The sequence below is a fragment of the Amblyomma americanum genome, chromosome 7 (assembly GCF_052857255.1).
Source record: "Amblyomma americanum isolate KBUSLIRL-KWMA chromosome 7, ASM5285725v1, whole genome shotgun sequence".
NCBI classification, from domain to species: Eukaryota; Metazoa; Arthropoda; class Arachnida; order Ixodida; family Ixodidae; genus Amblyomma; species Amblyomma americanum.
The window spans coordinates 22,075,456-22,101,751 of record NC_135503.1 but is presented as its reverse complement, the minus strand read 5'-3'; the positions used below and the strand labels follow the sequence as shown (position 1 = coordinate 22,101,751).

The following is a 26,296-nucleotide window of genomic DNA, read 5'->3' as shown; positions in this document are numbered from 1 at the left end:
TTGATTCAAACCGAAACTTGTCGCAGGAATGGCGACGCCCATTTTGCGTAGTATTTCGCTACAGTTAATCGGACGAAGCGTAACGCGACAGCCGTCAAGATGTATCTCCCACAAGCGTTTAGTCGACAAAACCCTTCGCTTTGGCATCCCTGCCAGCATAGTTGCGTCCGCGTCGATGGCCGCCTACTTGCTGGTGCGCAAACGGCAGGTTACAGTGCTGGCGAAGAGACCAACCAAGGAGGTCAGGGATGCAGCGATTCGGGTACGCTACAGTCCATATTCCTCCGTGTCCTCTGTTCTGTCGGTCATGCAAGCATTCCTAACGTTCAGGAGGACCGGGAGGAAGCCGAACACACAATGCATTTGACGCAGCGCGAACGACGTTTCATCCGATTCGCCTCGGTCGAGTATGATGGCCAGCTGTACATGACGCCAGAAGATTTTCTTGAATCGCTGACAGAGTCGGAACCAAGGCGTGAGTATGCCGGTGTTACTCTAACGATTTAGAAGTAGATCGGCATCATGATTGTTGCTTTGTTTTTGTTTTAATGTCTCTATTCGATTCCATGCCACGAATATCTTTTTCACATCTATGAATATATGCGATGAGCAATGTTTTTATTGTGCCTGTGAATCCATTTTCTGCATCTTGCTCTCTCACAGCCCGACTGCATAGGCGTCAGCTTTCCAAAAAAGAGCTCGACCACATTGTGGATCAAACACCAGCGAGAAAATACGGATCCACAAAGCTGTTTAGAGACTTGAGGGAGCGCGGTGAGTTGCCATTCCCGAAAACATAACTCAACCTGCTGGAATGAAACAGGCTCGACATTCTTGAACGGTCATGAATGCTGTTTTTCATTTATTTGGGTTTTTCAGGAATTATATCGTACACAGAGTACCTGTTCCTGCTGTCTGTGCTGACAAGTAAGTGCATTATGTGTGTTCACATAGATAGACATAATCATGTCATCTTTCTTGCAGAACCTCAGTCAGGATTCAGAATCGCTTTCAACATGTTTGACACGGACGGTAACCAGAGAGTTGATAAGCAGGAGTTCTTAGTGGTAAGTGTATACATGAATAATGCTTGTACATATGTTCCTGACTGTCAGAAAGCACCTCTCTGCACATTTTTGTCTGAAAGGCTGCTGAAAATTTTGCGATAGTTTTGTTTTTTTGGACAGGTTAAACCCTGCAACCTGAATTTACAAGCCCGATAAAAAAAAGTAAGCTAAAATACACAGCTGTCGAAACCAGAATTTTAATTTTAGTGTAGGGTGTGTATTCATGAGCTTCCCAAATTATGGATCGCATAATGCGTAATTCGAATTTCTTTCAAAGGGATTGGCTTAATTCGGTACCTTTGGTAAGAAAAAATAAAATTTAAATATTCAGCTGCAAAAAATTTCATGTATATTAAAAAGGCACACAAACGGTGTACAGTATGTTCTAGACGTGCTAAAGGTCGTGGCATTGCATCTTCTTTTTTAGCTTCTTGGAAGATGATGTCCTCATTTTTATGTCGAGTACATTTACTGGATTTGCCTGTCTTGGCAACTGAAAGAAGTTCTCGTACCATTACAGTTTTACTAATTTTTCAATGAAAAAATGTAGTTTTTAATTTTTTATCCACAATGACACTTCCAGTTGCACACAGTTGATGTGATCAAGGAATGGAGGAGTAGTTTTCACAATAGTAGGATACAACTTAAACAAACAGCAGTTGTTAACACTGGGCCACGGTCCGCGGCGTACTGTATTACTCCGCTAGCCAGTCACAAAAGTGAACGAAATCAGCTTTTTAATATTTGACTTTATTAAACAAGCCAGGTATCAAAATTTTAGAGCTTATAACTTTTTTCTCATGGTTAGCTTCTTGTTTAGGTGACAAGAGAAGTTTTAACAACGGCCTATATTTTTGTCGTGGAGGAATTCTGTGCGCCGGTCCTGAATGTGGGCGGAGCTTCACTGCAGACTTAAGTTGTATCCGACTATAGGTTCCAGTTTTTCTGATATACCTGCTGCGTTGAGCTGCGTTGGAAAGGTCATCTTTACAGTCTCAGTTATACTTGTTTTAACTCGTTTATGTCATAAGAAGTCATTAATTGAATGAATCAGTAGGTTTTAGATTTTCTAAGGAACTCATAAACACAGCTCATAAAGGAACTCATAAAACAAGCAAACAAAAGCATACACTCTCTGGAGCACCCTTAAAATGTGGAGGCATTCATCTTGAGAATGACTTTCTGAATTAATTTCGAATGCCTGGCTTGAAATGGCACTGTGCTGCTTGTTGCATAAGGTTACAGATATAAGCTGCAGCTATTCGCAGCACATTACACCTTATGAGTAACGAGATCGAAAAACTGAACAAGTTACAGGTTCACATAGAGAGGCCAGGGCCCGAGGGGTTTATGGAACATGGATTATTCCAACCTATGTTTTCATTCATTTGTTGAAAAAAGAAAAGCCAATCCAGCAGTATTTCTTTCCATTAGCAAAGTGCCTATGAATGATGAATCTTCTTCCTCCGCTGCTAAGTATGTTTCCTAAATTTTCGAAGTGTCAGAAGAGTAAGTGCCTTACTTGCTACATTGACAGTATTGCCACCATGCTATACTGTAGCGCCCTCCTGCAGTGTATATAGTAGTTGCAATTCTGGCTAAAGTTGGTGTAACAAGCACTACAAGCAACCAACATCAATTCAGAACCCTTCGCTGCAACATTGTTTCTCCATAGGGCTCTTTGTTTGTGTGTGTCTGTTCACTTTCTGTAGAGCCCAAAGAGCTGGAAATATGGCAGTGTTCGTAAGTCCAATACTTAAGGTTTTCTTGAAAAATATATCAAAATTTAAGTGTTTCCATCAACTATTGACACCAATATTTTGCTTATGCGTTTTCTTCTTTTAAATGATGCGTTGGACATTAGCATACACAGATCACCCCATGATGTTTCCCCATGACCACTAAATAGTTTCTGATTCAATTTCTTCTTGATGTTCTTCAACTTCAACAACTGAATGATGGCTGTGACATGCAAGGAGTGTTTAGGTTATGTGAGTCATGAAAAAAACTAATATAATTGTAAGCCGGTCTGCTTCAAGAGCTGGAATGACAAAAAAACGGTGTATCAGCAGTTATATTGCAGTTTTTTTTGTCGCATGTGACCTAAACACTTCTTACACCTGGCAGCTATCTATCGTTCAGTTGATGAGGCCAGGACCGAAACAGCTGACAGAAGTAATTCAAGTATAAATTATTCAGCAGTCTTAGGCGAATACCATTTAGTGGTCCATGTATTTCATTGTGTTATGCATCATTACAGAGAAGACATGCAACTAAAATGAGGTGTCTATAGCCCTTTATATGTATTGGATTGAGGGCTAATAACAAAGGACCCCATTTATTTTTCTTAAGTTTCATTGGATTCTTGGGTTTCTCTTAACACATCTGTTACACCCATTTGTAGCATCTCTACACTCATTTGCTAGATCTGTAGACATATGTTAACTTATGCGCTAACCTCCTGATAGTGTTGCTTCATGTGGTAAACAACATTAGGCATCATTGGCTGTGCTAGACTAGGAAAGGTGGCATGTCACTCGTAATGCATGCCAGTTGTGAGCTCACATTGTTTGTGCGAGGTCAAAAATCTTTTGTGAGGAAAACACACGCCAGTTGAAGGGATGATATAACTGCGGATGCTATTGTAGGATCCCTGCCTTATACACAGTTGAATGATGAGGCCTTTAGCTGACAGCAGGCTTTTAAGCTGTTCGGTTCATTTTTGACCTTGTAGTGCTCAGTGTGTTTTGTTTCAGTGTGGGGCTTTACCTTCTGTGAAGATGCGGCAGTTAGTTATTCTGACAGTGCATCCTCACTGGGTAACATTAGCTTGAAGAATGAAAATTTTTACGAAGAAATTCTACACTTAGGTTTCACATAATTTTCTCGGAGAGCAAATGGCAGTGTAAAGTTTGATTCTACCTCAAACAAAGTGCCCTATTCATACGCCAGTTAAACTCTAGCTACAGGGATACGTTACATGGCGTTGTTTGTAGTGCTTTTGCACTGACATCATTTTATGGTGGGTTAACAATAAGTTAGGCCCTGTTGCTTGCACCGAATGCTTGTGTAAGCATGCAGCCAAGAAGTGATCAGGTTTAATTTTGAGTGTAGCAGATCTGCAGATGCTAGAAAATGAGTTGTGTAGTGATCACGTTTAATTTTGACTGTAGCAGATCTGCAGATGCTAGAAAATGAGTTGTTTGGATTTATTTTGGCTGTTTCACCCCGTTTGTTTTTTTTTTATTCATTACATTGCTTTTCTTTTGCACGTGTGCACACGCGCAATATTAGGTCCTGCAAATCCTTGTAGCAGCACTTTTTTTCAAAAAGTCTGGAAAACTTGGACTTTTTGATGATGTTCCTCCAGATGTTGTAAGTTTGTTTTGCTGTGTCTGGGTGCAGTGTTTTTTTGCTGGCTTGTGGAGGATTTTTCTTTGCATGAAAGTTATCTTTGGCTTTCTGCACGTGTGTACAATTTACTCGCGACATGCATGCGTTTGGTGTTAGTCATGTTTTTTGATTCCTGGCTACATGAATAGAAATAAAAAAAATTGTAGTGTGTTGTGTAATTAACATATCAAAGGTGACTGCTGTTGCATTTAAATAACCTTATCTTGTCTACTTAACGTCTAAATAGCTCTCTGAAGTTTAAATAAATGGAGGCATGCTGTGTTTGTAGTTCTCTGCAAAGAAAATTTGGTTGTGTTTTGGATATTTTGAATAAACCTCCGGTCTTCTTTTTATTAAAAAGCAGGTTTATATGCATGGATAATGCTGCAGTATCATGACAAAAAAGCCTCCTCAGTGACATAGACCTTTATTAGGTGCATTTAATAAATATTACATGACTGAAAATTATTTCTTTTTTACCTTAAGTAAATCAGTACTTTGTAGGGCAGATGAGTTTCTAAAATGAAATTCTTTTGTTCACTACCCAAGTAACTGTTTTGAGCTAAAAGCGACATGAGTAGATGTGATAGATGTTTCTGTTGTGGAGTAACAGAGTGTATATAGGTCACAAAAATTTATGCGACAATCCACTGCAATTTGTAGTCCTTAATTTTATCTCTTGCAGTTTTAAGTTTTACGTCGCGCTCTTGTTTAGCTGAGTAAGTAGGATTTGGTGGATGTCAGTGTTAACTACATGGGATGGTTGGGTACTAACCTTCTTTGTCATCCACTAGAACCTTCTTAATAAAAAATGTGCAAGACAAGTGAAATGTCTCTATCTTTGTGTGTTGCAGTCTGGCTACTGCCAACCAGTTATGTGTGTATGTTGCTTCAAGCACTAGCATCAGCGCGCACCTTTCTGTGCCCTCTGTGACCATGAGTGCAGTTGTCAAACACTGCATTCAATGCTGCCTATCCAGCGCTTACTTCGCTTTGGTGTCTGTACTTGTGATTAAGCAGCTTTTCGTTCCTGTCTTACCTGAGCTGTACACCCTACTATGATGCCCCTTCTCTTTTCTATTCCCTTCTTTCCCTCAGCTTGAAAAGATATTTAGCACTGTTGCACGACGAGGAAAGAAGCTTAAGACAAACGCAGACGTGCCCGAGCTGGTAAGAACACATATAAGCCTGGCAGGTAGCAAGCCCTCAGCGGAGCTATATCTAAAGAGTGAAGATTTTTTTTCCTGATTCATATGGTGTTTAATCATTCTCATAAATCATAATCATAATTTTTGTTAGTGAAATTTGGTTGAAATTCTAGGTACTGCACTCAATTACATGGCGTGCTCTAAATCAAATTTTACAAACATTTTATTTAAGCTGTGATAGCTGTAGGAATTTTCTGTTTCAAACTACCTGTTTGGTCGAGTAAGCACTATGTTCAGCATTAATTGTCATGAGAGCATGGCTCATGTCCATGTATTGAGTCGTATGATGCACCTTAAATGTGATGTTTGCAATGACAGCATAGTTTTGTTCAAAACATCTGTAAGGCTTGATTTTGAGCTTTTTTTGTTAATACAACTGTTATTATCAGTGCTGTCCCGCTTTTCACGATATTTTGTTGACTTTACTGCTGCAGAAGGCTGTACATTTCGAAATGGCTAACAAAACAGATTTGCAGGTCTTGGCAGCCTTGTGCTATGTTTTCATTTGCACTGTGGCTAGTCATTCACTGACAAGCACTCACGGATGGGTCGGCGATAGGCTATGAAGGAATTTGTTTTTAAGCCTGCCTACACTTTTTCTGTTTGCCATAACAGATCATCTATACAATAGGTTTAGTTGCCATCTTTTTTTGCTCGTCATGTTGCTGTCATCATCTGGTTTCAAAATTATTTTTACTTATATTTTTAAAATATGATCCACTTTAGTTCCTCTGTTTGTGGATTATAGAATAGTGGACCTCAAGACAGCTTATTCACTTAATCTGGATGAAGCCACCGCAATGGCTTAGTGGTTATGGTGCTCACCTGCTGACCCAAAAGACGCAGGTTCAGACCCAGCTGCAGTGATCACATTTTGATGGAAGCGCAAAATGCTAGAGGCCTATGTACTGTGTGATGTTGGTGCACGGTAAAGAACCTCAGATGTTAGAAATTATCAGGAGCCCTACACTACAGCGTTCCTCGTAGCTTGAGTCGCTTTGGGACGTTCAGCCCCATAGAACCATAAGACCTTAATATGGATGATGTGAAGCTTGTCCACTTCCTTAGTCTGGATGTCGTAAAAGACCATTTTTTGTGTCTTTACAAGGTCGCGACAAAGACACAGAAAATTTTTGAGCTGTGGGAGAAGGTGTTCATTAAATATGTACTCTAAGAAATGCTTAGGCATTTGCTTATCCATGATAAGCATTAGTATGTGTAAACATGCCAAGGGCTTAAGTGTTTTCCTGTGAGTGGCAGTAACAGCCATTGGGAAACAACGAGCACAAAAGTTTATTGGTGTATAATTAGCTGTAGGAGGCATTTTACAATGACTGTAATTGGAATTCCATAGAAATAAATGTAAGGCTAAAACTTCGTGCCTCCTAGAGCTGCAGAATGCGACTCTGTTGCTAGTCATCTAGCTGTTTCAGTCTTTCTATATCACATCTGCCTCATTTGCTTCAAGCTCGTACTACGTGAGCAGCTTACTGTATTTGTGAGAGCTGAGTTGTGCTTTGTGTTTGTGGCTTTAAAGCAACAGTGGTAGGACTGATGTCAGTTTGACAGCTTCTCAGCTTTTGTTCGCATTGCTGTGTCCATATGTTGCACTGTGTGTTCCGGTACCCACTCGAACCATTGAATTGTTGGTTGCAGCTGCTTATTTGTGTTATCATGTGTATCGTTTTCACTGTTGTCAACACCGCAGGATCATATCTGTGCATTTGAAACTACTGCTTAGTTGAAGCTTCATGTGAATGTCTGCACCTGTATATTTGATTGCGTGCAACTGTTGCAGGAAACTTTTGTTGAGATAACTGAAGGCCTCCATTGCTGTTTCATTGTTCTGTGCAGTATACCTATCTAAAACGGGACCTAGCATCAGGGATGAAATAAACACTTATAGATAAAATTCGTACAGAGTGACATTGCTGTGAGCGTAAGCATGTTAACTATTCTTGCTCACTGACGAAGGAATTCAATGTTTTTGAGGCAGACTAACTGTAATTGTGGTCCTGAAGGTCACATGATCCGCTACTTACGGTTGTTACCACAGGGGGAGGCTGTGATCAGGTGTTTTTGTTTGAAGTCATTTTTCTCATTCTTATAAGGCCATCTCCAGTTCTATATACCTCTAAATGCCAAGAGAAAGGAGGAGGTCTTGCTTCTGTGGAAATAATATTATATATTGAGGTTTTTCATTGCTGTGAGCACAACAAACCTCTTGTCTCAATGACAGTTGCCTGCAAAGCTGCACTTGTGGAAAAAAAAAATAGATGCTTGACATGTGTCCTTTGTGGAAATAACACCTGTGCCTCGTCTTTCCCTCTCACCAGAGATTATACTCAATTCCATCATCGCTTCCAGTAAGGCTCCTCCCTGTGCAAAACTCGTCTTTGTGACTTGGATGTCACTGACAGTTTCTTCCTTCCTGCTTTGCATGAGTCTCCCACAATTATTATTTTTTTTTCTTTGGTGCTCTTGCTTGCTTGGGGTTTTGAATGTGAAATTTGTTTTTAACAGGCGTGCAGTTTTGCATTAACTCAGATGGAGTTAAGAGACACAAGTGTATAGAATCACTTTGTTATGTAAAAAAAAGTGTTGTAAAGGTGACTGCCCCAACCTGCCCTACATTAGTACTTAAGATTTGCTAGATTTTAGCTGGCAGTGCATTGCTGAAACTTGTGTGCAGAAAAATTTTGGCTATTTGCTAACCTTTTTGTGGTTGAGTATTATCCACGATTTCTACTGCCACTGGATGCAGCCATCCAATAGTCGAATAGCTATCTATTACAAGGGCGTACGAACTGCATGTGCAGTTTTGGGTGACGAAAGTAATCATATCTAACCATTGTTTTTTGCTAGGTTGCATTAGGTTGGTTGTTATGTGTTTCTTTGCACTCGTAATGTCTTCAGCTGTGCTGAAAGATTGCAACAGAGTACAGGTAGCTTCGATGGCATTCAGTCACTGGTTCAGAAGCCTAAGTTTCCTGCTAAATTTCTGTGCCTATTCCTAAGCCCTGGGGAGTGAATGCATTGCTTCTAATTTTATTGTGCACTGCTGAATTTATTCAGAATTCTCAAGCAAGCAGGCTCCTTAAATTATTTCCTCCTAGGCTTATTTTATTTGGATGTGTGGAATTGCTGTTTGATCACCTCTTGTCACTGCATATTGAAAGCTTGAATTTTCTGATTAATGTGCTTCATTTCATATTGGCTTGAACGCATTTATATCTTTGTGCTCTTGCAAAATGGGCTTCATTGCATATTGGCTTGAACGCATGTATGTCTTTGCGCTCTTACATCATTTGCACCTGTATTCTGGGATTTCACTGGCATGCCTCACTGGCTGAAACATGGTTGCTAGCGCTAAAAAACACAATGGACAGTGAAAAGATACCGATGGGACACACTGGTATCATCTCATCATTATCTTTTCATTGTCCTTTGCTTTTAGTGCAAGTAACCGTGTTTCAGCCAGTAAATCAAAACCAACAACTAGCCCGTCTTTTCTTTAATCACTGTCATGCCATGACATGCTACAGATACCGAAAGGTAGTATTGCGTGTCAGCTGCAGTATCCATTGGCTGATGTGTCACATCATGCATGCTGCCATGTGTGTACTGTTTCATGCATTTCTCATGCTTACAAATAATATTGCGTTCAGAAGAACTTAATCACGCTGTCATATGGTAGTATTACCTAGATTCAAATTGGCATTTTTTGCACTGAATAAAACATGCACAATTACGACATCATACTGGCTCATGGCTGCAGCAAGTTGATAGGTGGCCCACTGATGTTTTAATCTTGTGGGGCTGCTGACGCCTGTGTAGATTTAGGTGCATTTGTCATGATGCCTTTTTTCGCACTCGCTTTTACTGCTTTATTGGCTAGTGCTTGTGGTGCACAGAATTATTGTTGTACATGCTCTTTTGATACAAAGTAGTGCTCTTTAGAGAATATTTCTTATTGTGAGTTGAGTCATGCTTTCATTCCTGCATTGCGGTATTGTCGTAGTTGTAGTTTTATGTGGCATAACTTGTGCATGTACATTTGTAAGATGCTTTGGTTAGCATATGTAATTTGTACGTAATGTTAACTGTGAGCATGAAGACTAGGAACATATAATACTAGTGTTAAATATTTGAAAATTCCCTGTCTAATATTTCAAATATGTAGTCAATAGCATGTAGTACAAAGCGACTAATCCAGCTACAGACATAGCATGCACCTTGTATCAGTGCCTCTAGCTCAGTATTAGTAACCATGGTACTATACATTTATGTAAATGTATCTTTTTTTTACTTGGATCTTTTTTTATTTCTTCACCTTCCCATGTAGCAAATGTAATCTTCGATCTATAGCCTGTCTCATAGAATATTCACTATTAGAGGCTAGAAATTACATATGTTAACTACACATATTTTACCTCTGCAATGCACTGAAAGGCAGTAATGTAGAATGCATGGTTCAGATTTACATTTTTTTTTTAATTGTTTGTCACAACTGAATTCACTTTTAATATTGTGTAGTTCTGAATATGCTGAGAGGGACCTGCTGCTTTGTTCTATATCATGTGTGTGTGACAAAGATGGAATTTCCCTAGGAGGAAAGTGAAAATAAGGATTTTAACCCTGTGGACACGACATTGCTTGTGCACCTGTTTGGGAAGAAAGGCTCAGACACACTCAGATATGATGACTTTCACAGGTACGTGGAGGTTGTCCATCATTTGCAGGAAATTCTCTTTGTACTTCTCAAGGGGGTAGTTTTTGAGAAGGACAGATTCAAGTATTACTGCCCATCAATCAGTTTTGACAGTTAAAAAAAAGTGTAATGAAAAGCTATAAAGTGTCTTTGCATCGTTCATTCTTTGTTTGCATTGCTTGTTCAGTTTGATGGAAAAACCTTTGTATCACTTTTATTGCATATGCATGCCTCTAAAATTAACCTGCTAGGGTAGCTTCACATAGCATGTAGCGTCTTTGTTTTATAAATTTTAAATACATTTTAGTAAATTTTTCTGTTCTTCATATCATTAAGTGATCAGCAATTGATATTCCTCGTGAACTAATCTGAAAGTTGTTTCTTTACCCTTTCTATGGGCTCTTTTTTTTTATGACACATATCAAGCATTGTTGATTCTGTTTGGGACTTTGTAATCGCCACATTTCTTAGTCTTCCCTACCTCTCAGAACTTTTTATTTGGAGTACCTTTAACCTTTATTTGGAGTACCTTTTACCCTGTAGGGTCTTTTGACATTTATTATTTGAGATGACGTCCTCTGCACGTTGTGCTTCTTCATTGCAGTAACCATTGGTATTCCCATACACCATAGGGTTGTTTATTTGCATTGAAAAATAACTAGAATAGACCCGCCGTGGTGACTCATTGGTTATGGTGCTCGGCTACTGACCTGAAAGACGCGGGTTCCATCCCGGCCATGGCAGCCGAATTTCCATGGAGGCGAAATTCTAGATGCTCATCTACTGTGTGATGTCTGTGCATGTTAAAGAACCCCAGGTTGTAGAAATTCTCAGAGCCCTTCTCTACAGCGTCCCTCATAGCCTGAGTCGCTTTGGGACATTAAACCTCTATAAACCAAACCATCCAAATAACTAGAATAATATCTTTTGCCTAAGTGCTTGCCTCTGATTAACAGGTCGTGCTAAAAGCTGTTTTGAGATTAATGCTGTTAGTGTTGACATATGTTTGTGTAGAAGTGCTCGCATAAGTTTTCAAAACACAGGAGGCATGATAAAGCTTCATTTCTTGGCGTGCTTTGCACTTCCCTGTGCAACCTGTACAGTGCATCCCTTAATGTCGGGCCACGTCTCCAAGTAGCAAGGGAATAAAGCGTTTCTGCGGATTCTGTTTTGCAAAAACTTCTGTGTGTTTTGCAAAAGCACCTGTACATGCAAGTGACGGAGTGAGGAAATACTTGTGCCAGGGATCCTGCACTGCTTTATGTTCAGGGTTTCCAAGTCTCACTGCGTATGTTGCAGTTCAGATCAAAATGCATTTATGTGCAGACATTTATTCGATGTCATTTATAGTGTCTCTTAAACATTTTACAGTTTAATCCAGTAATGCCCACGCATTGAAAACATCGGGTAAAAGCGGTAAACTTCCTTGATTTTATCGCTAATGGTTCCTTCCTTGGAGAAACTGAAAAAAACCAGGAGATGTGTTCAGAAAAATGTGATTGTAGCATAATTAAAATGAACTAATATTGCTGATTTTTTGTGTTTAAGAACAAAGAAAGCTGTACACAAACACATAGGCACATACAGTAAATCAAGAGTTAAGTTCAAGACTGCTCTATCAACTGCCAGTACAGCATTATGACCACAGAAGTTTTAAGCTGTTCTGCTGTTAGGTCTAGCTTTTGCATGAATTTGTCTTTTCACAGGGATCCTGCATATGTGGCAGCTGATGCTTTGATCTTATTTTATGGTTTATGGGGGTTTAACGTCCCAAAGCGACTCAGGCTATGAGGGACGCCGTAGTGAAGGGCTCCGGAAATTTCGACCACCTGGGGTTCTTTAAGGTGCACTGACATCGCACATTACCCGGGCCTCTAGAATTTCGCCTCCATCGAAATTCGACCGCCACGGCCGGGATCGAACCCGCGTCTTTCGGGCCAGCAGCCGAGCGCCATAACCACTCAGCCACCGCGGCGGCCCAATCTTACTTTAATAAAAATGCTGGAAAAGGCAGTTTCTCCTAGTATGTTAGCAATTTATATAGCTCTGTAAGCAGGAATGAAATTAACATTTTTGTGCTCCGTACCACAGGTAATATGCTGGAAATTACTGGTTTAATAACTTGAAGTTAGGTTACACCGTGAAGTTGTTATGTGTGCGAATAATAACATCGAAATGCTACTGCACTTTTTTCTTTTGCAAAAACTAATACATTACCTTCCATCGAATGTTGCTCAGACAGTGATACACTAGTAGGGATGTCTGCATTCCTTAGTAAGTACCTCTCATTCCATGAACTCTGGTCTTTTGCGATTACCGTGCAGGTTCATGGACAACCTGCAGACAGAAGTGCTAGAGCTAGAGTTCACAGAGTTCTCACGAGGAATGCCCACTATCTCGGAGGTAGACTTCGCACGCATCCTACTTCGTTACACATACATCCACAGTGCCAACTATGAAGCCTACATTGATAGGGTCAAGGACCGCATCCCAGAGGAGAAGGTCAGTGGCTCAACTGGTTTTGCATAGCTGGCTTTACAATTTCATGCTGCAACAATGCTGCCGCGACTTTAAACATTAGAAGAATATTGTTGCAGCTGCACCTTCTTCTAATGAGGACTTGGCTTCAATCCTTGCCTTGAGCAGTGGCATTATAAGAGTTAAGAAGTGTTAGAACATGCGTTCGTAGATATTTGAAGTCTTTTGAAGACCCTGATAATCCGAATCAACTGGCATTGCCAGCTGGAAAAACATGTAAAAAGAGAAAGTACATGAAGGAGGGCGCTCGTCACTTATCCTTCGCATCGCCCTTTATGTTGTCCTGTCTGGACATTCTCTTGTCCCGTGTTTTTTCAGCTGGCAGTTTCAGTTAAAATGAAGCAACCAATTCAGATCACCAGGTGATCTGAATCAGCATGGTACGTGCCTCTTCCTTTCTCACTCTGCTGACCTGTGTGGGCTGAAAGTACAAACATCTCCCAATGCAAAGGGCAGATTTAACAGGTGTTGTTTGAGCAGGGCAAAAGGTAAACTAAGTTTTGTCAGGTTAGGATTTTTCAGTTAGGTTAATGTAAATGCCAATGAGCCAGTGCTATTGAGTGTCTGGGTGGGCTGGGGGAATCCAAGTGAACTCTGCAGGTTAAAAGTGGTTTTCAAAAATTGCCTGTAGAGTAGTTGTAATAACAGTTATGGCAATGAAATTTGCTGGCAATCTTCTAAATGGATGTAGCTTGTGTTAGAGCTCTAAACTAGATTAACATTTTTTGTAGTATTGTTTGTTTTCATTTTTGTTCCTTTTATTATGGTAACTTTTTCTTGAAATTTGTTGAATGCAGAGTCCTGAAATTTTGTTTGAGAGTATAAATATTTATTCTACACAACTGAGTCAAAATTATGCGCTTCGAGCAGAAGACAGATTTACGTTGTTTTTTTTTCATTTCTTGGTACAGTAAAATTGCCACCTATGAATTTTTTTTAATAAAAATACAAATTGACTTAGGCTATTGATTCTAGTTGCAGTCATGTAAAAAGCAATAATTAAAACCTTGGAAAATTATGTTTGCTTACGCCTTATAGTCCCTGTGAAAAAGGTATAGTCTTTGGCGTAAGTAAGGAGGCAACAGGGTTTGCCTGCCATTAAGCTCTAAATCTGTATAAGTAAGGACAACTCTTGGCATCACCTTTTGATACCTCTTAGTGCTTAGAGCTCCCGTAAGGGCTCCATTATATGGCTGAGAAGCAAGCCCCATTGCCTGCTTACTTTTGGCAAAGACTGTGAATAAACATCCAAAATTGCTGCTTTGTGGTGTTTGCTTGTGGTGAATTGAGCGTCATCGTCCCCTTTTAGGCTCACATCACTTGAAGCACCAATTATAACCCCTTGAGGCACTGGTTAAATCTGTTGAGAGGAGAGATCATTTAATGCATAAAATATGACCAGAAGACTCCTTAAGTTCGTAGTAAAAAAAATTGTGTGATATTTTTGAGATCCGAGCTTATCTTTATTGCGTCCAAAATTGCGGACATCATGCCTTATACTTAAGGATTTGATAGTGTTAGGTTGTGTTCACAAATGGGAACACAGTGCCTGAAGGAGATAAATAGAAATTGTGGACCTTTTTAACATTAGCTTGAAATTATTGATACTGACGCAAGTTTGTTGCCTGACTGTAGCCGCATAGCTACAAATGAAAACTGCAGCTTTCTGAGATTTTTATTTAGCTGAGAGACTTGTCGTATTCAAGGGAAGAGTGCAGTCATTGTCCTAAGTGTCAGGCCTTAGTATTTTAAAGCGAAAGCTTTACTGGCCGTGAACTTGCGATTTCGCTGTGGCGGTGCTCCGAGGAGGCACAGAGACAGACTTTGAGCCGTTGCCTAGCAACTGCCGCAGCTGGGCGAGCGCCGCGGAGCCGAACCGGTCTGGCCGGGCCAGCGGCGGCTGGTGCGCTCGGTGCGAAATAGAGACATGCTCCAAGTCTCCGCCAGTGCGGTCAGAGTGTACCGAAGCCGCTAAACGCGTCGGTGGTCAAGCGCACGTTGCCGTGCAGCGCGCGCGCATTATGTCGGAGTATAAACGTGCCTTAACAGAGCCTGCGCTTATCACCTAACCAACGTATTCGGTGGTGGCATCTATGGGAGCCACTGAAACCCCTGCACACTCACTGAATAAAAAAAGAACCTGTGTCGAGGCAGGGAATCGAACCAGGGCCTTTGGCGTTTGAGGCCACTCCGCCACGACAGCTCAAGGTTTAGTCATGAATAAAGGCGCATCTAGTGAGTGCACTCTCCTGATGCAGAAGTCGCCGCGCCTTTGCTACGTATATCCTGGCCTAACAGAGCTAGGCTATCGCCAATTATGCTTTGAGCCTTGCTACTGACATATCATTGAAAGAGAGAGGCAAAGTTGGAATGAGGAATAGGAGACTGGCCACAGTTTTTGTGCCGCATTGCTGCGGTTACTCTGCTTTTCCTCCTTGGCCTTCTTATTTAGTAGTTGCATGTGGGACAACAGGTTAGTCTGACTCAGGCTGCTCTCACTAGGTTCATGTGAAGGCAGCTGAAGAAAAATAAACAAAAGGGATTCTCGGGCAGTTTATTGGGTTTGGGTACTTTCCATTAGTCAGATCTTGCATCTCTTACTATGCTCTATCCCTCCATTCTTATTGTGGGTCATGGTCTCCCATTTAGGTCAAGGGGAACATAGAAATGCTCTCATTAGGCAGCCAATACCTCGGCAGTGGCCTAGGGGTTTAAGCATCAGCCTCACGTACGGAAGGTGTGGTGTTTGATCCCCAGTGCCGCCTGGTACCCATGAATGATACAGTGGGTGCAAGGTTTCCCCTGGCCAGATGGCTGATTTAACTGGGGTGAAATGCTTAGAAAATTGGTCATTGACTCCACCTTGAGCAGTGCAAAACACCCTATGCCATGGCACTCCTTGACCAAGCTGCCCTTAAGCCACAAAAATTCATCATCGTTGTCATTAGGCAGTCAGTGTTTTACTTTGGGTGAAATGTACCATATTCCAAGGAAGAGGTTGTGCAGTGTCTAACAAAATAAGAAATCTTGTTTAGTTTTTCATTGTTTTTGTCAATGGTTGAAATTTGTAATGCTGATAACCTTTCATTGTTGCACCCGAGTAGTGTGGTGTTGCAAGCAGATATCAAAATTCTATAAAAAGATGTTCGAGTATTTGAAGCAGAAAAATTAGCATAATAAATTTTATTGTATGAGGCTCTTTGCCAGCAGGAGTTATCTGGAAGTCCTCTTATAAAGTAATGGCGCAATGTAAAGTAAAACTTAAATGCAGATTCTATGTAAAATTTTACCTTATGTTGTGCACAGGATGTTGTCATCTCTCTGTGATAATGGAGTGGGAGCATTATCAGAATGGAGCTTGAGAGTATCCAAATTTAGGGGCTTTGAGTAGTATATGTAAACAAAAATTGTGGTCCTAAACCAAAATTTCGCTTCTATTAGCCACTTGTTTGTGACTTTCATTTAAATGCAATTAATTTCATCGAAATTGGTTGAGCAGCTGCTGAGGAAAACTATTTCCTCATGCCAATGGTTTTAGCCTCAAGGAGACGAAACATCCTCTTATAAAGCTCGGTTAAGAAAAAGACATGCTCAACACAAGCCAGAAGCTATTTCTTGACCTTTAGCTTCCTGTTGAGCTCTCTAGCTCTCTAGATTTGAAAATGTAATATGGAAAGGTTGGTGGTGCTACATGTGATATTCCACATGAGTGATGTTAATGGCAAGTGAATAGCTGTTATACACCATGCGGCAGCGGTAGTTTATTTTTTTTTTCATTGATGTGAACAGGTGTTGGTAAACTCATCACAAGTAGCATTCAGTGGCTATCAATTCTGCTCACACTTACACTGGTGTTAACTTGCATTTTTCCTGCTTGCAGGGAATTACATTTGACCAGTTCAAAGCGTTCTGCCAGTTTCTGAACAACCTGGATGACTTCTCCATTGCCATGAGGATGTTCACATATGCCAATAAGCCAATATCACAAGGTACACTTTCTCGTCTCATTGTGCAGACTGCTGGACGATGGGTTCAAATTCTTCCAGCTTTGCTTCTGGCTTGTTAGGATACAAGTTTCACGTAGTGGCGGTGTTTGGTGGTTGGTTTTGCTTGTTATTACTATGCTTGGGCGAGGTACTACCTGTTTGATTTAGAATCATTTTGAAGTGTACTTTATCTGTGGCTATGTTAGACTGCAAAAAATTTACTTGCACAGTGGCAGTAGCAGCAATGCCACCTGCCAATACTATTCAGGATGAAACGCTAGCCATGAAGGCAGTGGAAAAGTTGCTGTAGGGTGGTATGCGAGTTTCACCTTCGCAGCTACAGATGACGCTGTAGACCTTTCTAACAATTCCAGTGATTCCAAAGTGGGACAAATCGCTGTGGGCTGCCTTGGAAGAGTGACAAATGAAGCCATGCAAGACCTCAGCTGGTCTAGTTTCGATGCCATAGAAGCCTCTAGCAAGCTGGCCTACCACAGTCTCTTCCCGCTTATGCAGATTTTTCTTTCTTTTTTTTTTACTGGCTGGGATAGATAGTGCATGTGCACGCATTACAAAGAGACTGGCCAATAAGTCATCATTATCATCATCACCTGACTGCCGCCATATTGCTCGCTGGACTGCCTTTTTCACCTGGTGCTACCAACCGCTTGCTGGGCAAGCTGCTGCTTGCTCCTGCCACAGGCATGGTGGATTAGTAGCCCCAGGTACAAAAGGCAGTCCAGCCAGTAGTATGGCAGCAATCAGGGTGGAAACGTCTATAGCAGCTATCAGTGCAAAAATTGTTTTCTAGCTCAGAACTGCTGCAAATTATGCACGCTTCTTATTCACCCTGTCTTGATGAACCATTATTTTTTCATTCATCATGTTGCTTGCTTTTTCTTTAACTCAAGAACATTTGCTACTGTGGAAAAATTGTCTTTGTTTGCAGTTTAGGAACAAAGGCAAAGGTTGATCCAGGGGCCGTATTCTAGAAAGTCCCTGCTAACTAGACATGTCTAAATAGGCATGCCTTAAGCTGGGCACGTTCCCTCTCTCCAAAAAGGCCTATTCTGCCACCATTGTCTCGGAATATGTTAGTAGCGTGGAAGCTCGTATCTCCTTTAAATCGTTCACAGACACTCCTTTCTGCTCTCGAATGCCTTAATATGAATCATTACTGCTTAACAATCATTTTTGTAATATTCACTTTCGCAATACTATCTCTGATGCTATGACAAGTGCTGCTTTGACTGAGGTGACGTATCAGGATAGACTTGCCTGTCATCATGCAGCCATCACCTCCACATTCAGGGCTCAAACCAATTAGAGTGAACTAAAGTGGACATGTCCACTTTATGAGAACTTTCACAATACAACTCCATGAGTTTTTTAGAGTGTCACGTTGCGAGGAATGGTTACCTTTCCGAAGGACTTTCAGTAAATTTTTTAGCCCTTTATTTTCACAATGTAGAATAACTATTCAGTGTGTTTCTTCGTCTTTCTCAGGCTTTACAGAATTGCCGTTCCACCGTTTAAGACACAAAAAGTTGGTATATTTGCACATTGTCATGCGTTAAGAAAAATATGTAATATGCTAGAAAGAGTGTCACCCTTCTCAAAAGTTGCCAGACTAGTGGGCTTGTTTCTGAGCCTTTCACTATAGCTGGCATAGCATACCCACTGCTCCAGATTTTTGGAGCATGAAATTAAGTTTCTTTCTTACTCCAGAGCTTTCAAGTGATTTGCTATGCATAAGTTGGGAGGAGACCTTCTGAAACCATGGTATCTGCCAGGTTCCAAATAAAAATTAACTCGGCTTTTTATATTAAGCTCTTTATATGCATGTCTGGTGAAAGATTTTTTAGTTGTAAATTTTAAGTATGCCATAATGTACACTGAAGACATTAATTGTTTAAATCATCAATTTTTTAAGTCAGCAGATACCTGAAACAACCGCTTTAGGAGTGTCACAAAGATGGTGGTCTTTTTGCATTGAAGTGCAACTACCTTGTGGTAAAAAACAGTGCTCTTATAATGGCACAGTAAATGCATATGCTGTCATAATGACATAGTAAATGCAATAAAGTAGCAAAAAGAGACAAAGCCCTTGCAGTGTAACATGTTGTTAAAGCACAGGAGTCACCTGGATGTATTTTCAGTGTGAGCAGCATGGGTATTCTTTTCGAACGTTGTTTTCAGTTCGGTCACATTAATTTGATCTTGCTTTTTTACGCAGAGGAGTTCCACAGAGCAGTAAAGATTTGCACCGGTCACAGCCTGGATCCCTACCTCGTGGACACAGTGTTCCAGATTTTTGACGCAGATGGAGACGGGTTCCTCTCATACAAAGAGTTCATTGCCATTATGCGAGACCGCCTGCATCGTGGGTTGAGGGTGAGGAAACTAAGTGCTAAACCTTGTCGCTTTGTAGCCAAAGACTGTGATATCACACCCAATATATATGGCCAATATTTTGAGAATGATTTTGAGGCATTTTTCTTGCTTTTAGTTTCTTCTATTGGGCAAGGTGTGTGAGCATGTGTTTGTGTGTATGCATGTGAACGTGCGCGCCTGTGACTCACCTCAAGCCAGTCTCACTGCCTTTGTTTGTTAACAACTAAAACCTTGTTTTTACGACAGAGACATGGAGTGATCAGGTTAAAAAAGGCACGCATCATTTATGGAGCACTAGGTGTTACACCTCCTCGAAGTTCTATGTTAGAGTTCATGCTTGTATTTGAGAGTGCTCTGTGTTATGTGTTGTCGTTCTGAAGTTATCCCAACGCCATATACGTATATAGTCAGTACATATGGCAGCATACAATGTTTGGGTGTGTGAATATGTGTTTTTCTCGGAGTGCATGATCAGTAGATCAGTGTTGCACCACATTTGTAATGCACAGCTGGGTTAGAATTTCACTAATTAAAGTTATATTTAATTACTTTGCAGTTATCTTATATCTGAATTCTTTAATTTTAGAGCACACCACAAATTGCATTGTTTTGTAGACTATTGTTACATACAATAAAAATTGCAAACAGGTCACATGAGAGAGATAAATTTCTTAATTTTGAAACTTGTTCTTGGCAGCACAGTGCTACAAGTATTTTAGTTGATGCAATGGCATGCCTCTGCTATGCAGCCGCCATGGAGTACGCTTGTACAAATTTCCTAGCATGTCGAGGGAAGGCATCACTGTGGGTTGGGCTTACCACATCCACCCGCTGTGCTATTTCGCGCGCAACGCAGGCCTTCTGCCAACACCTTTGCTGTTCACTTTGCTTACTTGCAAATAGCTTTAGTGCTTTCTTTGGCTGCAAAGAAAATATAAATGAGAAAGAAGAAAATAAAATAGGAAAGAGAAGGTGGAAATAAAAATACTAGTGAATAGTAGAATTGGGTGGATGCCATTGAGTGATTACTTCCTTATTACAAATCTACTCCACCTTGGGGGATTCCTCTAAGCATTGACCTGTAAAAAAAAAAAAGCGCATGAAACACTCTTGGTATCCACAAAGTTCCACACCACATCATGTAAGTTTGTGGCAAGAAACAGCATTTTACTCCCAGTGAGAGTAAGTGGTTGCACACTAACACAGTTGTCTTTGAATTTAGTTGTTTGAACATGGTGCTGCTCTGTTTGATAAAATTATGTCTCTGAAAGGTTGGTTGGCAGCAACGGGCACTGCATGCCGTGAATCCTGAGATGGCTAATGCTAACTTTTTGTGCATTGTACTGATCTCTGAACTGAAGCAACAGTTCATTGGAACAAAATGGAGCAAAATGGGTGGCTCACGCCACCCAGTCGTTGTGGCGGGAGCACTCCTTCTCTTGTCCTTTGTCTTTTGTGACTGTTTTTTTTTCAAAATGGACGACTCCTCAATGCTTGTGCTTAACCGCTCTTTTCCACTACACATTACAAAGGTTAGATAGTGTATTGGATACCGTCAACAATTAATGTCTGTGCTCGGGCATTACCCAATTTGTTTCAGAGGGCGGGAAAAATTGTTAATGTTATAGATTTTGGTCATTCCTCTCAATTTTCTATCTTTTTTTTGCACCATGTTGCATATTCATCTCTGTCCATAGACCATATTGCATTGCCGTATGAGAGGATAAGGGGCATAAATGATTTTTGCTTTCTTTTGTCTCTTGCTTTCACAAACCTTCATACTTTTGTGTATACCTTTCTTGTGTCCCAATTCACCTACGTGCTTTGACCACAGTGTATAGTGCAATTTGTATATACCTTGTGGTTCTTATGTTGGTTCACAAATATTTTGTGTTCATAATTGCTCTGCATTTCAGTACAAGACATTCACCTTTGTAAGTATACATATGCAGGCCTCTTCTGATACTGTGCAGGATTACCTAACTCTCCGCTCATTTTAAGAACCATGCATTTTGTTGCATTTATATTAACAGGTCTGTAGGGTGCAGTTTTCAGAATTTAGAGAGCTTTAAAGACCCAGAACCAAATTTTTTAGCAAAACAGAAGCTTGATCTGTTACCATGCAAGATATACATCTGAGGCTCCAACAATGCCTTCTGTGGAAGGTGGTAAAGAACAGTAAATGTGTGTGCGCGCACGTGTGTGTGTTCATCTGTGTGAACCATTTTATTTTTTCTCAGATGGGTCCTTACTACACACCTTTGGTCGATGGTTTGTCCCTTCATACTCAATTAAAAGGAAGGCTTGAAACCTACCTTTCAGCTAGAAGTGGAGCTAAAACTGAAATGGATGAGAACTACAATGGGAATCGGCATTCATCGTACACGTTTTACTTGCATGCCCAATGAAGCCATTATTGCCTTTATCAATGTGAAGTCCAAGCAATTTCTTCCTCCAACATGCACCTTTGTTTACAGTGAGGCACTCAGTCAGTTGTCCTATTGTGGGCAAGGAACTAGTGTTGTTCCCGAAACATTTTGTCATGGAACTAATCTGTCATTTACAAATTTAATTAGCTCAACTATGCTACCTATTCAGACAGTGTGCAGCCAAATCTTCGACTACAGCATGCATCTTGCATGATGCCAGCAGCGTCGCCTGTTTTGAGTGCGGGCTGCGATCAGTAGTACATTCTATACACAAGCTGCACTGTGCACTTGCAACGTGTTCTGGGGTACCGTGAAAAAAATTTCTGTTATTGTTCACTTAGTAGTTTGATTCTTCCCAGCTGGTTAAGCGGTGCGTAGCTTTTTTTTATTTATGTGATGACGAGTTGTGGACTGTGGGTAAGGCTGTGAGTCCTTAGTTGAAGTCTCGTTTACTCTAATTTTATGCTTTCATAACACAAATTAAAAAAAAACGAATACATATGAACGTATTGAGTGGAAGGTAGGTTTTCTTTGGTGTGACTTGCCTCAGGATAGTTCCTGCCTGTCACTTAAGTGAAAAATTTACTGCATGCTTTACATTACTTATACCATATGCTTTTGAGTTCATGCATTTAACTGCATGCATTTAAGACTAACAGTAATGTTCTTTTCTTTATTTGCAGTCTCATCTTATATCAAGTGAAGGATGGGATGCATTCAAGATTTGCATCAAAGAAGAGATTCGAAGCCATTAGAAACTTGTCCGGTGCTTCCTTTACAGATAGCACAAATTTTTATGTGTTAGCTGTATGGAATATATTTATGAGTTAAAGTTAAACGATATTTCCTTTTATTTCATGTTTGCTAGGCAATGTTAATAATGAAATTATTGCAGTGAGTATTTATTGTGTGTTGTTTACTAAGATTTGTTGTGTTATCAAACATAATAAATGAATATAAAAGCCTACTTGATGTATATGTGGTGCAACTTCTTTATCTTAATCTTATGACAAAAACAGCTAACTTGAATGCAAGCACATGTATCTCATAAGAAGTGCACATTATATTGTCATGTAGATGATGGCAGGATAAGAGTGAAGATAGGTTTAATCTGACAGTGAATTATTTACTGGACGGTCTTGTGCCTGGAAACAAATGAGTGTACTTGGTGGTGGCATAGATTCCAAGAACAGCTGATGATACTCAAAAATAAAACAGCTGTAACACTTGGCCAGGCACTAAATGGTGCCATTGCCCATTCTAGCTTGCATGGTAGTTATTGAAGCGGTTTGAAAACATGCTGTTGGTATCCAGCTGAGGATAATCTGATATTGTGAACATGTCTTGTACTAATTGTACTAAAGCAGGCATGTGGTAGGGAGTGCAGTCACGTGAAGAATTGCTGCTACGTTATATAAAGCGCATGGAAATGTTCTGTCATCTGCCATGGCTAAAGGAGTTGTTACTGACTGTTCCACATGACGGCGCATTTTCAGAAATGTGAAGCATGCATATGTCAAAGTAATTGATCTCCTTTATCCAGTTTCTTTAGCATTCTCGACATAAGATTTACTTGTAAAGGAGGCAGAGGCTACTTACTGCATGATGGTCGAGGGTGTATAGTGGAAGACCCTTTATTCACATTACGCAGAAATGAGAAACACTTGACTCTCTAGACTTAAGAACTGACAGTATGTAGGTCAACACTTGGCACGAAAAAGATGAAACGTTGAGAAAAGGGCAGACTCTGGTCAACACTTTGGGAAATGCACCTGCCATGACATGTTTAAAAATGGCACATCCTCTATAAACACATTGGTATAAAAGTTTTTGTGAAGTCTTGAAAGCCTGTATATTCCATTCGCAAAAAGGATGAATCGTGTAGTCGCGGTAATCATGTCATTAGTCAAAGAATTTTGCAACAAGTGAAGTAATTCTGTTTCTGTGTGCTTTGTACACTGGGTGGTTTTGCATAGTTTCATTTTATTTTGGTTGTTTAAGATCTTTATCTTCATTTGTTTGGCCAGAAAACATCAGCTGAGAGTGTGGTATTTGTCTTTTACTCCCCTCAATGTTTTGTCTTGCTTGAGCTAGGTGTCTTCCATAAACCAATACCAATGCCCCCACTTCTTCGTTCTCAATCACACTTTATGACCTGAAGTCAGTTAAGAGTGACTTCAGGCTCGTTAGTGAGCAGTTTTGATAGCCATTGTTGTTGTTTGTCATGCATAGTTAACTTTATTCACACTTGCTACTGATGTTGTATGAGCCATTGTGTGACTAGTGATAATTTAGTTAAGGGGGGACACTTGTCTTTGGGACCAAAAATGACCCAAAAATCAATTTTTTAAAAATGACATTTTTGGAGCCTATAGCTATTATTCTTCAACTCTACCAGTTTTCTCCTCCAGGAAATCGGTATTTTGACCATAATATTAAATTTAGATCACTGTGTGGGCTCAGTTTGTTCAAGAGCAGGCGATTTAACACCGTGAAAATTTTGGACACCTGGCTGTCTTAGTAAGTCAATATCTCAACGTCTAGGACAGATAGACATATCATATTGTTTGCTAAGGGAAGCTGAAAGCACAATGTATGCAATAATCAAAGCACAATCGTTCAATCACGCTTCAAGAATTTGTAATTTTGCAAAGTTTATCGATGCACGATATTCACACTTTGAATGCTGCTATTCTAAGTGCTGTAAAATTACTAATGAGGGTAAAATGGAAAAACTGCTTTAATTATTGCACTCTTTACTCACCATACTATGTAGCCATGGGTTAAATATTATTTTTTATTGAGCCATTTTTTTGTACTGAGGTACTAATAAATGACTAATTAAAATTATATTAGGAACTAACGAATTAACTAAGAAAGCAATTTCATATTTGAAATCAGTGTAAAAAACTTAGCAAATTAGCAAGGAAAATAGGTCTAAGGCCAGTGTACCCACTTAATTGCACTGCTAGTGTACAAATGGTGAACAGGACCTGCACACAGGGCAAACCAAGCAAGGCACTATTCTGTGAATGTTTTTTAGACGGTGAACCACTAACTTGCCTGCTCACTGAAGCACTCACTATAGCGAGTGTCCTCAGTAAAACATCTTGTTTACCAACTCAGAATGCAGTTTTCCTTTTTATCATTTGTGATGTATAGAAGTCGGTCAAAAAGTAGCACATGCAAAAATTCTGACAGAGATTCCTATAGATTCCTTAGGTTTTTCTAGTACATATTTTTTTACCCATAGACATACATATTTCTGTAATCCACTCTAGTTTGGTAATAGCATGCACTAGGAAAATGATATTTTGTTGGCAGAACCAGTAGTCCTTTGAAAATGTCGCTCAAGATATGATCCATTTGATTCATTGCACCGCAGCCATCTTCGTTTCCATGACACAAATGCTCTTGGTCATGACATCACTTTCCACTCGCAATGAGCTCGTCATCTGAGAACTTTCCCACACAGACAAGCCTTCAGTCCAAACAGAAATCTGATGGCACTAGTTCAGAACTGCATGGAGGTTGTAGCACGACTGTCCCTTCCAGATGGCTAATCTTCTGAACTATCATCTACATCATGCGGTCTTGTGCTATCATGATGCAACTTGATTCCTCTTGCATGTAACTCTGGCCTCTTTGTTTGTAAGATACGCTGCACCTTGTCCAAAGACAAATAATATTGTTTTTGGTAATGGTCGTTCCACGTCCTAGAATGTAGATGAAAATCGCCCTCCCGTTATTCCAAAAGAATGTTGCTATCAATTTGCTGCATGACCTAGCCAGTCGCAGCTTCTTTCAATGTTACTGCCTTTCACTCCCAGGATTTAAATGAAACAGCCAGGTTTTATCACACATGTTGATGCCATGAAAGCATCCTGGACAATCCTCAGAGAAGCTTTGCAGATCATCGCACAAATTCTTCCAGATCTGTATCATCTTCTTTGTCAAGAGCTGTGGAACCGAGCAAGCACAAATTTTTGGGTATTCAAAATGTTCGATTCGGGTTAATACTGCTTCTTTTGCATACCTGTATGCTTCTTGATTTGTCTCGTGGTGCGCATCTGTAATTTTGGATGAGTTTGACTGATGCATTTTCAATTTTTCTTCAGTTGTGACGGTTAATGTACATGAACATGGCTAGTTCTGGATGTTGCAGTCACCATTCCGAAACCTCTGAAGCCATCAAAACAACACATTATTCAGATTTGTTGTGTTGTCACCATAGACTGGCAACAACTTACTATGAATGATGTTGCTGAGTTATCCCTGGATATGTTGAAGAATTAGATCACTGCATGTTGGCATAAAAGGACACCGCATTGATCATCCATTATGGCTTACTTGAAATGACAGGAAATGAAAATTAGGTATCGGTTGGGTGGTAAGAGGCCAAATGCTTCTACCTGCAAAATTTCATCTCCCTAGCGCTTGCCATTACTGAACTACAGTGTATTGTGTATTACTTTCTGATCTACCTCTTTAGATTCTGCATTCTCAATGAGATACTTTTATGATGCTTGCTAGATTTGAAATGATTAATTCCGACAGCATTGCCTTATCA

At 40.2% G+C, this 26,296-nt stretch overlaps 1 protein-coding gene across 5 annotated transcripts; it reads left to right on the top strand.

Moving 5' to 3' along the window:
• Positions 1 to 22,693, top strand: MICU3 (Mitochondrial calcium uptake 3). Of its 5 annotated transcripts, XM_077631467.1 has the most exons (13): positions 1 to 262; positions 331 to 475; positions 664 to 774; positions 880 to 927; positions 985 to 1,067; positions 4,362 to 4,442; positions 5,559 to 5,630; positions 8,005 to 8,034; positions 10,279 to 10,382; positions 12,704 to 12,881; positions 16,798 to 16,906; positions 19,140 to 19,297; positions 22,410 to 22,693. In XM_077631467.1, the coding sequence occupies exons 1-13, from the start codon at positions 29 to 31 to the stop codon at positions 22,479 to 22,481; spliced, it is 1,425 nt and encodes a 474-aa protein (XP_077487593.1). In that variant the 5' UTR covers positions 1 to 28; the 3' UTR covers positions 22,482 to 22,693. The 5 variants fall into 5 exon arrangements, with proteins under 5 accessions (XP_077487593.1, XP_077487595.1, XP_077487594.1 ...); XM_077631469.1 differs by lacking the exon at positions 4,362 to 4,442; XM_077631468.1 differs by lacking the exon at positions 8,005 to 8,034.
• Positions 22,694 to 26,296: the final 3,603 nt, after the last annotated feature.

Bases quoted from the DNA above. Each gene is read 5' to 3' on its own strand.
- MICU3 (XM_077631467.1), top strand. From the start codon at position 29: ATGGCGACGCCCATTTTGCGTAGTATTTCGCTACAGTTAATCGGACGA. The intron at 928-984 runs GTAAGTGCATTA...TCTTTCTTGCAG, and splicing joins CCTGCTGTCTGTGCTGACAA to AACCTCAGTCAGGATTCAGA. The intron at 16,907-19,139 runs GTACACTTTCTC...TTTTTTACGCAG, and splicing joins CAATAAGCCAATATCACAAG to AGGAGTTCCACAGAGCAGTA.